This window comes from Lepeophtheirus salmonis, chromosome Z, assembly GCF_016086655.4.
Source record: "Lepeophtheirus salmonis chromosome Z, UVic_Lsal_1.4, whole genome shotgun sequence".
Classification (NCBI taxonomy): Eukaryota; Metazoa; Arthropoda; class Copepoda; order Siphonostomatoida; family Caligidae; genus Lepeophtheirus; species Lepeophtheirus salmonis.
Window position 1 is genome coordinate 23,154,249 of NC_092584.1, and position 12,349 is coordinate 23,166,597.

Below are 12,349 nucleotides of genomic sequence, written 5' to 3' on the forward strand. Positions count from 1 at the left end.
AGAAATTCCTGGACCTCCATTTTCAGAAATCCAGACAGACGGCGACGTTATTTTAGGGATTTTATTCAGTTCTCTATCGACTATCAGCATCTAATATTATATTAATATTGAATAATAAAGGCAGAAATGATAACGTTCTTGATTGAGGAAGTGTATATAATTAATCAATAATGCCATTAGTATTTGGTCCCTCCTTCTCTTTGTACGCTTTTGTATTCTTACCAAAATTATCAACCTTACTTGTTATGGGGGAAATCGTCCGTGGCAGGCTCTCAGACTAATAATATTTATCCAACAATGAAGAAATATGTCTCCACAGATTTTCTTTCAATTTTTGAGACTGGATCAGAAATAAATATTATTACTTAAAGATCCAATAAATGTCTTGAATTATTTCTTTAAAGATAATCAAATGTTTTCTTAAGTTACCGAACATATATTTTGGATATTTTTATACATTTGAAAATGCAATTAAGTCAATCTTTGCTCTTCAACGGTCATCATACATCAAATATTATACTCATATCCATGCATTTTCGACATTACAACAATTATTAATAAATTGGTAGGTACAGTTATTACGCCTAATATATCATTGGAGTCAAGGTAGGTGAGTTAATAAAGATTGTCAAGTACCTGTCCACATCCTTTTTATTTGAACATATGCAATGGAGATATTAAACATTTTAAGAAGTTCAAGCGCATATACTGGTAGGAAAAAGTTTCAAAAAAAATAGAATTACTTATTACTTTATCATCAGGTAACACTGTAATTAGGCTATTAAAATGAAGAAAAATTAAGGTTCAACATGTGCTTATACATTTATTTGAGTCCATCCTACTTTACAAGATTTTGAACTCTATGCATACCAGTGATGAAAGTAATGAAATCCCAGTACGCTAAAAAAAGCAACTAAAAGTTAACGGAATCACCCTAACATTTTAAAGAATGATTGGAAAAAGAACAGGTTAGCTAGCTGTTATGACGTTTCATTAGATTATTTGCGAATAGCTATGAAGCTTAACCATATCTACCAATATCGGCAGGAGTTACTCCTATCCTCAATTCTACTCCGAGTCCAATAAGGGCTACCACTTTTAAGTTACAACTCCACAATAAATCCTGTGTTACTTTTCGTCTTTCACGTACTAGTGATTACTTTATATCAAATTATATGTTCTCTCTTCAAGATGAAAAATAGATTTTTTCAGTTTGGAACTGAAAAAAGACGATCCTTCTTACATTATCATATTTTCACCATCTCTGTTCTTTACTGATTTATTTCAGCTATAGACCAAAAGAAAATAGGAGAAAAATAAGGGATGACTATTTTTCATTAGGACGAAGGAGTCGCTGATCCGGGATCATGAGTCTATTTCGAAAGGGCTCATTTACTTGTTACATCTTATTCATAGTCATGATCATGGCAGATACTTAAAGAAATTTAATAAACTCCACTGATAGAAGTATAGGAATGTTTCAACAAAAATTTATCAGGTCATAACTAATGCAGTATCAGTTATCACCTCCGAGTAGAACTGAGGATCTGAGTAATTACTAATTATTGTCAATATCCTCGTTTATTTCTTTCTTACAGTTGATCTAATGAAACGTATTTTGCTCCTCCAAAACATTCCTCAAATTATCAGCTTACCATGTTGATTTTCGGATTCTTTTTTTTAACATACCTAAAATACAGACGATTTTTACCACTATCTATAGACGTCAAACATGTCTTAATGCCAAAAATTGTTTGAAAACTCGGAAAATGGTGGCACTTATTACAACTGCTAACGAAGGGATGTTTTTGCCTCTCTTTGTTTGTTAGTCACAAGGATGACGCCAAAAGTGAGAGGTCGATTATGATTAAATTTGGTGCAAATTATATACGGTCACAGTAAGAGGTAATTAAATTTTAAAAGGTCAAGGTTAAAGGTAACTTTGGAACTATTTGAGATATTTTGATTTTAGGTATACTGAGTGTTCATTCCAGTTTTGATATTATAATCCAATAATTATAAAATTCTGAATATAATATGAATAATACTGAATTAAGAAGAAGAAAAAAAAACAACTTATTATTCAGAAGGTAATTTGATCGTACATATTTATTTATGATAGAACATACAAAAAACAAACAAACAGAATAGCCTTTTATGTATACTATATATTTTGAAAAAAAAACAAAAAATCGGAACCATTTTTCCATATCAAATAGTTCATCATACCACACATGAAAGCGTAATGATCCTAATGACTTTCCTCCAATTCCTAAATAGGCAATCTCCCACAAAAAATATTTCTCTTTCAAAAATATTTAATGTCGGCTACATTGTGGAGAAATACTGGAGATCCATTTTATGATTTCGAGTTCTATGCCGATATAAACCGTATCTAGTTTTAGATCTAAATCCACATGTCTCACATGGAAATCCATCCGTAACAAAATGTTTGGATTCAATATGTCGTTTTAAGTCCATGAGTCGAGGTGTTTCATATGAGCACTTGAGACATTTGAAATTTCCTTTATCATTGCGTTGAGAACTAGCAAATTTCATGATACAGACGTCAAGCAGATCTGGAATGTTGGAGAAAAAAAAATAGTATTAGTATGTAACTTTCTATTTTTCTTTTAAAAGTATAATTTAATCAAATCTTTAAAGAGCTATTTGAAAATATAGTCAAAAGAGCAACATTTTGGGCATATAAGAAGTATTATCCATTCCCAAATCTCACTCAATCCATGATTGTGAATAGATTGTATAGTTATTAACAACAATAAAAAGAGAGAAAATCAAAAATATATTTTTGACTAATAAATATATATTTACAATGAATTTGATGAATTTTCCATGAATATATTTTTGGAATAAACAAATGCAGTTTTTATGAAAAGTCGTTTATGGCGTAAAAAAATGGTTTACGAGAAAGAAAAAGTAAATATTGTACAAGATATATTGTTATTCGAATCTTAGAAAAAGTGTCGGATCGTAGAATGATATTGTAATTTAGGTACCCACCCTTAAATGGAGGGAAAAGGGCGCCACGTAATTGAGGCCAAAAATATTAAAAATGGTAAATTCCGTCAATATTTATTGACAAGTTTATAAAAAAAATAATTAATTAAGGATCCCAGATAATATACATATATTATGGCTTTGATAACTTGCACGAAAAAAATATCTTTCTTTGGCCTGGTCTCGAATATTCAGAAATCGTCACTGCCGCCTCGGGGATTCAAAGCACGATTCCGACTTTAATAATGCTATCAAAAATCAGGGATTTGTATATGTATATGGGAAGTACAAGTTGTGGAAGAAAATTGTACAAGTAGAAGCCACAAAATGAAATGAATAATTTTAAATGAAGGATTTACAATACTTGGGATGAGAATAATGCAATATTTGAACATTCCATGGATGATAGACATATTGCTAATGTCATTTTAACTACTATAATACAAATGACTAAAATATAAGTATTCTGTGGTACATTATAAAGTTTAATTATTCAAAAATAGTAGGCTATATTAAAATGACATGAACAACTTAAGTCCCCCACATAAACGAGAAGAATTAAAAATCCTTTGTTGAACGATGGAATAATAGAAAAAAAGTTAATTACTTAAATCAGGGGTGGCCAAACCATAAGACATTGCTTGATTAGGCGAGATGAATTGAAAGCACATTACTTGTGTCTGTAAACTGATTATCTGCATTTGATATTACTTATTATTTTATATTTTTAAATATCTACAAATTGAATTAATACATATTTGAGGCGTCAACACAAATGAAAATCGCAAAAAAAGAGAAAATCCAAATTTATTTTTCTACTTCGTAGTCAATTATAGGCTTTGTATTCAAATTTGTGGGATAAGTTAAGATACTCAATCATTTTATCTACAGTTAAGAAGCTTTATTTGACTTAAAGTACTTATATTAGCCCCCATATGGCCTTTCAATTCAAATCTGACAATTTTGTCTACTTTATGTGCATTTTTGGCGCTTCCAAGGGGTTAATAAAACTATTTTTTGATAGAAGTTGAGGATAATTCGTTGAAGAATACATCTGTAATCCAGATTTAATGTTGAGAAAAATCCTTCCAGCTTGCTTTTGTGTTAATGAGCCACATATTTACAAATTAGATTAGTACGTCATATCGTGTATCTGGAGCAGAGTATAACAAGTGCAATATATTAATTATTGTTTTAAAATATTAATAAACATTAAATTTTTGATTTAAGTTACATTTTAAGCGTAGATTTTAACAAAGGATACTGAATATTTCCAATTGGTATTTGTCACATATGGAGAATTATAGTAAAGATATAATTTTATGCATGCTAAAAATCAAACGTTTGACAAAAAGTGATTAGGTAAATGTTTTTCTAATGGCCGACGATATGTTGAAGGACATATTTTGGCAACGAGATGGCAATATAAAAATAGTATGTAATATCCCTTTATGTTATAAAATTCGCACTTTGTACACATTAAGCAAAATGCTAGCCACCCACCCCTGCATTAAAAAATATATCTCCACCCTATTGTGGTTCCTGCTTCTGTCAAAAATTACCTTTACTATTAGCAGAGGTGTTAAGGGATCTTGAAGGCTCTGGCATCATGAGATCCGCATCCATCATAGATCCCTCTTCAGTGGAGCTCATTTCATGAAGTTCGGATCCGTATTCTGCGTAATCATCTTCCTCATTTTTAAGATCATCATCATCCGCTCCACCATGCGTAAAGTCATCTTTTCCCAGATCATCCGGATCTAAACTCACTATCACTGGATGTTCAGAAGTATATTTTTGCTCATTTTCTACAGAATTGATATCTTCAAGCTCGCTTTCCTCAGCAGAGGTTGTAGGTTGGTGTTGCTGCGGCTGCGAGGATGACGTTTGGGAGGTGGAGATGAGCTCAGAAGGAACTGAAAGACGGGGACGTAGAATTAGATTTCTATTTGGTTTGTCGGAGGATGTGTTTTGGATATTAGAGGCTGAGGCAGTGCGTTTTTTATTTGGGTGAATAGATGAAGATGTGGACGTGGACTCTTCCTTGTCCGAGAGTGCTGAGGAGGGAGTAGAATGACGATTTTGCACAAGTCCACGTATTTGAAGCTCTTCCGCGACGGAAAGGAAATCTTCGAGATCCTCCTGTGACACATTCACCTCTCCGTTGTACATAAAACTAATGAGAGACTCCAAATGATGGAATTGAACACTCCTTAAGTAAAGCAAGGGATGTGAATGTGGCACGGATTTGATGATGGAGCGAAGGGTTGGAGAAAAAGCGCATAAAATGATTTTATGTGCCTTGATCTGTTTAGGCCCACAGGCCAGAGTCACGTCGAAAAACTCTTCGTCTTTTCGTAGACCGGTGAATACGTTTTTGATGTTGGCCTCAAATTCATTCCAACGGAGACAAAGGAACTCCGTCGATCCCATCTGTAATTAATACAAATTAAATGAATATTAAAAAGAGTCATAATATCAATCATTTTAGAAAAGTCCGTTATGTACCTCTTTATCTTCCTCTGCTGATCTGTAATGTCTACAAATAAAGGAGCGAAGGCCGGATCGTCAAGTCCTCCTTATTTATATTTGTTGTTTTCAACTAATAATTATTTATTTTAAAACCTGCGCGTCGAGGAAATGTAGAGCAAATTATTTAAAGGATTCATAACTACAACAGCTGCAGGCACCACACACAAGTACTACTACTAGTAAGCAGCTCCAGCTCAAACTTCTTCTTTTCTTTCTCTCCCGCGATCTTCATCAAGCAGCAAGGAAGAGAGAGAAAAAAAAACTAGTGGGAAAAGCCCCCACTTGTATATACTATGATGTCAACTGGTCAGTTATAAAAATAGGACCGGGAATTTCTGTTGATCACGGCATGTACTTAAAATTGAGTATCTTTCTCTATGGTCATAACTCATTATGCTTAGCTAATATAAATATTGGTGCTTATGTGCTTAGTATTTTTGTTATTTTTTTTCCCACCCCTCCAGACAATTAAAACCTTCTTTTAAAACAGTGATTCTAAATCAGATTGGGGGTCAAAATTGGTTAAAGGCGTTCATTAGAAATCCCTTTCAAATATATTAGATTCTAATAATTTATAAGATGTCCAGTATTTTTCCTTGTAACTATTATGCTTCCGAACATTTTCCCTCAAACTATTTCCCCTCAAGACATTTTGCCACAATGATATTTCGACTTAATATATAAATAAATGAGGTTTATCCGTCATGATTGTTTATCTTTGGTTGAAATTTATGTTTCCATTGAATTTTCTTAATCAAAATATGCAATTTTAATTAGTATTAAATGTTTTTTCTGTTAGAATTATACTCTTGCCTCATATTTAGTTTATTCCTCAATCCATGAGCCTTTTCTAGTATGAATAATCCATCATTTCTAACCATAATTACTAACGGAGTAGTGAGCAGTAATTGTTCTATCGAATCGTTGCTGTGTTTATTTATTTCTGTTTTTTTTATTATACTAATTCTATTACTCAATTCGTCTTTAGTTCGAATTCATTACATAGTCAGATTTTGTTGGTGTATGCATTGAAATTTTGGGGCATGATTCCATCATTTTTCCAATAGAAAACAACCATTTAATGCGTTTGATAGTAATACACATTACATATTTTGATTAAAAAATTCAAAAGGAACATCAAATTTAACCAAAAATTACGAATAAATCTCATTTATTTATATATTAAGGCAAAATATTCTTGAAGCAAAATTACCTAGGACCAATTTCAAGGTTACAGTTCTTGAACTGCTATAACCAGAACCGACAAAGTCGAACCAAGACTGCAATCTATTGCTTATTAGTCTATGTTCTTGTGCTTTTGTTCCTATATAGAATATATAAAGAAAATACAATATATATTATAAAAAATAAATTAGCATCAATCAATAATTGAATTTTCTCAGTTCCAAATACCTAAAGGCTTCTTATGGATCTTAAAAAGTGGTTTTAGGCACAAGACAGCATAAATAAAAGGGGGGTAGATTATCGATCCAGGTTTGCTACTGAGCATGTCGGGTCCATATAATATGATAACTATAATATTTCTTGAGCCGGCGTTTTCCAAACTTAACTATGTCAAGCCTCTCCCTACGTTAATATATTTTATATGAAGCCCCCTTTATATTAGTTTTCGGGACCCCTGTTAGAACTTGAGAAGTTAGTCACTCTACATATAAGGTAGCTGTGGCCCTGTTTGAATCCAATATCATTTCCTGGGCCCGAATTTTCTAGCGACGCCTCTAGTGTCTGTTACCAAACTGATCTTGCATAAAAAAGAAGCCTTTGAAATCAAATAAACTGAGACAGAGACCGATAGAACCGCTGAACCTGAATCGGACACACCTTTGACTAATTTATATACTAGTGGTAGTACTCGACATTGCTCGGAGTTATTATGAGTCAAAGAACAGACAAACTTTGCATTAATACTATAGTAATAGAAGATAACTTACCTAATAATCTTCTGTGTAGCTCTCCATTTTTTATACACACACTTAGTTACTAAATCTGATATTAGGTATTTGAGGTTCTTAACCTTAAATAAGTTAAGACTTGCTGTTCTTTTAGCACTTTAGCTAGCGAAAGTAGAATAATATTATGTAGTCCGTTAAAACAAAAATAAGAAATCAGGATTGTTATTATCAAACATGAGTCTAGATTACATTTACATAACACAATTTTATAATTATCTTTCCTTTCTATTAATAAACTATTCTAATTAATCCTTCGAAAGTGCGCCAAATTTCAATTAATAGTCACTTTTTTTGGTAAGGGAGGAATGATAATTCATGGAATTTAGTTTTATTATCTACTCTCAAATTCGATTGTCAAACGGGAAATGAGAATTTCATATGGTAGCTAGCCTTAAGTATCAACGACAGAGTATGAAATAATTGTACCCTCTTTCTTTGTTTTCTTATCACATATGTATTTATTTCCTTTAGAAAAATTAGATTATGATTTTAATTCCCATAGTTTTTTTAAGACAATATCGGGAGAGGAAAGTCAAACAATGACACGTTAGGATTGATATTTTATATGTTGACATTGCGATTAAATCTCAACTTTTACAAGCAGATTGCAAGTAAAAGTTAGATATTAAGTTCTAAAATAAGAACTTAAAGTTCTAGAGTGATATAATCATTAAAATTCTATGAAATGTTCCCTAGAAAGGAAAATGTCATGCTTTGACCTCAAGTAATTGCGAAAAATTAACTTATATATGACTTATTTTTATATGAGTAGCATAAAATAATCTTCAATATACCACTGTTTAGGTATAGTATTGTCTATTGACGTGACCTACAGCTAGCTAAGATCTTTATCGATTATTGAGCCAGGGAATTCATTACATAGCGTTGTGTTCATTTGGTTTAATACTCATTTGTACTAATTTTTCATCAATGAAACAATTAAATTATATCAATATATATTATTATTTAATTAAATAGGCAAAATGATTATGATTTTAGATATTTTTATAATTAATTAGAAAATTAACAGACGACATATTATTATGTATTTACTATTTTGGTAATTTATAGAGACCACCAGACACAATCAATTGATGATCTCTCACTTTACTATCAAGAAAAGATCGAAGTTCTTCAATACTACACTCCACAGCAGATGGGCCCTGCATTGCAAACATTTTCAACATTTGAAAAATTCGATCCAAGGGTAGAGACTCTAGATTGGTAAGCATTCCGACAATATAGGACCAGAAAACTTGTAACTCTTCAGCTCTCTGATCCCTCGAAGTTGTAGTTACAGATTCAGTTTCTTCATCTTCATTAATTGGATCACTGACTAGACCGGACATCCTTCGAATAGGTCCTTCCTCAACCAAGCAATATCTGAAAGACCGTTTAATTACTACATCTACTATCCAAGTAATGTTTTAGAATAACTTACTTATCGTGTTCTAACTCCCTAATAAGCCCTTGGGACAACCAAAACGTCATTCTTCTTCTTAAAATGGAAACGGGTACCTGCAAATTGTGAGACAACTCTTCTGCACTCCATTCTGCCTTCTCCATGAACTGATAAATAATTGCTGCATGTACTGGACTAACAGTGAGATTTATTTTCTTTTCTCCTATTTCTATATCTATGTTAGCAAATCCAAGATGTGTTTTCCAATTCAATGTTCTATTACCTATGATCCAAAATAATACACGTATTCCCTTGCCTTATAGTATGATAAAATAAAATATACCTTTTAAATTTTCAAATGCTTTAGTGTAAACTTCCAGCGCCTTTGTAATTTCCTGGGGAAGTACTAAATTCTCTTGTTTAAACTGAGGCCAAAATTGCGCCGACAAAACAATTGCATTAACAGGAAATGGTTGATTTTTTAATTCAGCGGGACCATCATCAGAATGTAAAAGGAAGTTGATTCTCTTCGAGTCTCTAATATCCTTTAGCATAACCTCACATTGATGTAGAGGTGACTCTCCAAAGCGAAGTTTCAACAACTCCAAATTCCAAATTTCTTTTTGAGTGTCGTAGGAAAAGGAAGAGAGCAGTCGATTGGAGAGAAGAGAGCGATACTCATTTACAAAAAGTTCTTTTGATCCGTAAATATTTACTAACATGGATATGATATCTGACACACGACGACTCTTGGTAGTTTTGTTTGGATCAGCATCAACCGGATCAGGATTCCAGGAGTCCCAGTTATCATCAACCAAGTCTTCATCTAAAAAGTTCTCATCCAGAGTTAAGCCTTGCCCTCTCTCCAACTCTTCAGCCAAATCAGAATTATTATCATCAAAACTTTGAACGATACAACGGACCGTATCCTCACGTGATCGTAAATATTTCCTGACAGGCTCACTTACAATCTCCAAAAGAACCCCACTTGGATCCAACACCATAAGAGCCCTTATAGCTGCTATGTACGCAGTCAAAATATCCACTGTATTTACTCCCACGTGAAGAAGTTTATTTTCAAGAACTTTCTTAAAATGTGAGGTTAAATGCTCTCTTAAATCCGTCTTAGTTAAACACTCACGAAGATCCTTCAGAGCGGGTTGAGACTCAGGAAACTCAATGATTATATTGAACAATTGACTTATTCTTGTATGTGTATACACCTCATATAAATAGTGACGAAGTCTTTGACCGAAGGAATTGGAAGCAGAGGATGAACTATACAAGGAACGGATCCAACTAATAGCAACATTACTCAACCAATTTTCCAAGTCCGCAATATGAGAAATAATAAATGATCCTTTACACGTTTCAAGAACATGAGACTCTATTTTCTTATGTACAATATCAGTCACAGGATTGGAAGTTAATAGTTCGAGAATCCCAAGATCCTGAAGCTTTTTATTAACAGAGAGAAATAACTCCAAAACGGAATTACATTCACAAGACTCCGTTTCATTTTTGCATCCAGGGCATTCTACAGAGGGATCATTGACATCATCATCTTCTTCTTCGTCATCCTCATCCTTTTCCTTACGACTCCTTTCTTGACGGAAATGAAAGACTCGAAACGCCTGCAAAAAGATTTAAGTACATAATTAATATATATTATTATTAATACCTACACGGACAATTTGCCGAAGGCAATTTCATCGTATAACATATCTCTAAATGACATTTCAGGGAAAACAACAGAGGCCAGCAGAAATGCCCCTGTGAAGGCGGCAAATTGAGAAATTAAAAAAAATATTGACTTTTTTAAAAATAAAAGTAAAATTAGTAGTCTAAGGGCGGTGATATTTTAACATGGAACCTCAATGAAAATCGGACGATGCCACCGCTGAACTTAACAAACGACATTTTGGTAAAAATATACATTTATGATTATGATACATAGGGCATTACTTTCGGTTTGACTTAACCATCCACTAAAACATGGTGATTAATCGGGATTATTCTCCGATTCAGAATAAACAAAATCTCCAATGAACCATATATTTACTTCAGAAATGGTTTATCACATAAAATAAAAATTCAAATTTTAGTATCCTTATCATGAAATTATTCGAAAATGACCATTCAATAATTTAAATTTGTGGCAAATAATGTTTTAAATCAGAACAAGTATCGGGATCATAAATGCTTAGTAACTAATGTACTATTACTTATAATCAAATCAGTTTATAAGTTTTTTGGTTGAATACCATAGTAATAGAGCGTTTTCATGTGACGCCGGCATTATTATCGGACATTTTGGGGTCCTAAGCAGCCAAGTTATATAATAATAATAAAACCTTTTTCATTAGTATGAAGAAAAATGGATAATTATTGGATGGCAAAATGGGACCGACGAATAAAAGAGATAAACTTATTGTGAATTAAAAATCTATCCCTCTATTGCCTAATTTTAATATATACATCAGACCCTAAAATGCATTGAAAATATGTTATACAATCTTATTTCCATACTATAGTTACAAATTAACTATTAGAATGGAAAGAATAAGATGTTTGACTTTAATTATCCTACTTTTATCGTCTCTGATGAATCAAAAAAGAATTAATTGTACAAATTTAGACATTTCAGAGAGATTTTTAATGCAGATTACTTTGATGATATTCAAATTAATGTTTATCATTGGCATAAAATAGTATTCAAGCCATTTGATGGAGTTTTATCAAGATTCATTGCAACTTTGTTCATTTTATAAATTTTATCAACTTTGAGCCCCCAAAATGGTGTTAGTAAAAACGCTCCATTGATAAGTAATATTAATATAGGGTGAACTGACCCTGAAATAAAATTCATAGACAGTATGTAAATGCTTCTGCTCTGTTGAGAGCTGAGAATGGAGCGTTCCCTTTAGCCAGAGTTCCACAGGAACTTCTTTTTCTGGCTCCAACCGCCTCATCAAGTGCCTTTAAAAATGGCTGAATATCTTTGGAAATGGAGTCATGAATAAAGTCCACAGCCAATGGGAGGTCCAGTCTCAATTGCTCTGCAAATTGAGGTATAATCCGTTGACGGAGAATGTAGAGTACGTGGCTCAAGAAAAAGTCACGGAGATGATCACGGAATTCTTGAGGAGAGTTTCTCAAAAGCTCGAGGGTCGAACCTTTTAAACTCCCTCTCTTTTTCCACTCATTGCGAATAAAGTAATGCTCCAAATCCGCCCATGCTTCATCCATAATTAAGGATATGAGATACGGTATTATCTCTTTCAATCCAAATTAAATTGATCCGGAATCGGATTCGGTGTTATTATAATTTAAAAAAATACTTTTGTTGATATCTTGGATATGACGTCATTATTTAATACATATGACTCTCTTTGGACTCATAACATTCAAAAGCAGTGCAGCC

At 32.7% G+C, this 12,349-nt stretch overlaps 2 protein-coding genes across 3 annotated transcripts; both read right to left on the bottom strand.

The window, feature by feature from the left end:
• Positions 1-2,091: 2,091 nt before the first annotated feature.
• Positions 2,092-7,929, bottom strand: LOC121130001 (uncharacterized). Of its 2 annotated transcripts, XM_071893820.1 has the most exons (4): positions 7,503-7,890; positions 5,527-5,643; positions 4,581-5,451; positions 2,092-2,579 (listed from the first exon to the last, which is right to left on the bottom strand). In XM_071893820.1, exons 3-4 carry the CDS (start codon positions 5,449-5,451, stop codon positions 2,329-2,331), a joined length of 1,122 nt encoding a protein of 373 aa, XP_071749921.1. In that variant the 5' UTR covers positions 5,527-5,643; positions 7,503-7,890; the 3' UTR covers positions 2,092-2,328. The 2 variants fall into 2 exon arrangements, with proteins under 2 accessions (XP_071749921.1, XP_040581620.1); XM_040725686.2 differs by lacking the exon at positions 5,527-5,643 and having other exon boundaries at positions 7,503-7,929.
• Positions 7,930-8,467: 538 nt separating this feature from the next.
• On the bottom strand, positions 8,468-12,303 carry mr (anaphase promoting complex subunit morula). Its single transcript, XM_040725684.2, has 4 exons — positions 11,778-12,303; positions 9,269-10,559; positions 8,965-9,208; positions 8,468-8,906 (listed from the first exon to the last, which is right to left on the bottom strand). The coding sequence occupies exons 1-4, from the start codon at positions 11,895-11,897 to the stop codon at positions 8,576-8,578; spliced, it is 1,986 nt and encodes a 661-aa protein (XP_040581618.1). The 5' UTR covers positions 11,898-12,303; the 3' UTR covers positions 8,468-8,575.
• Between the last annotated feature and the right edge of the window lie 46 nt (positions 12,304-12,349).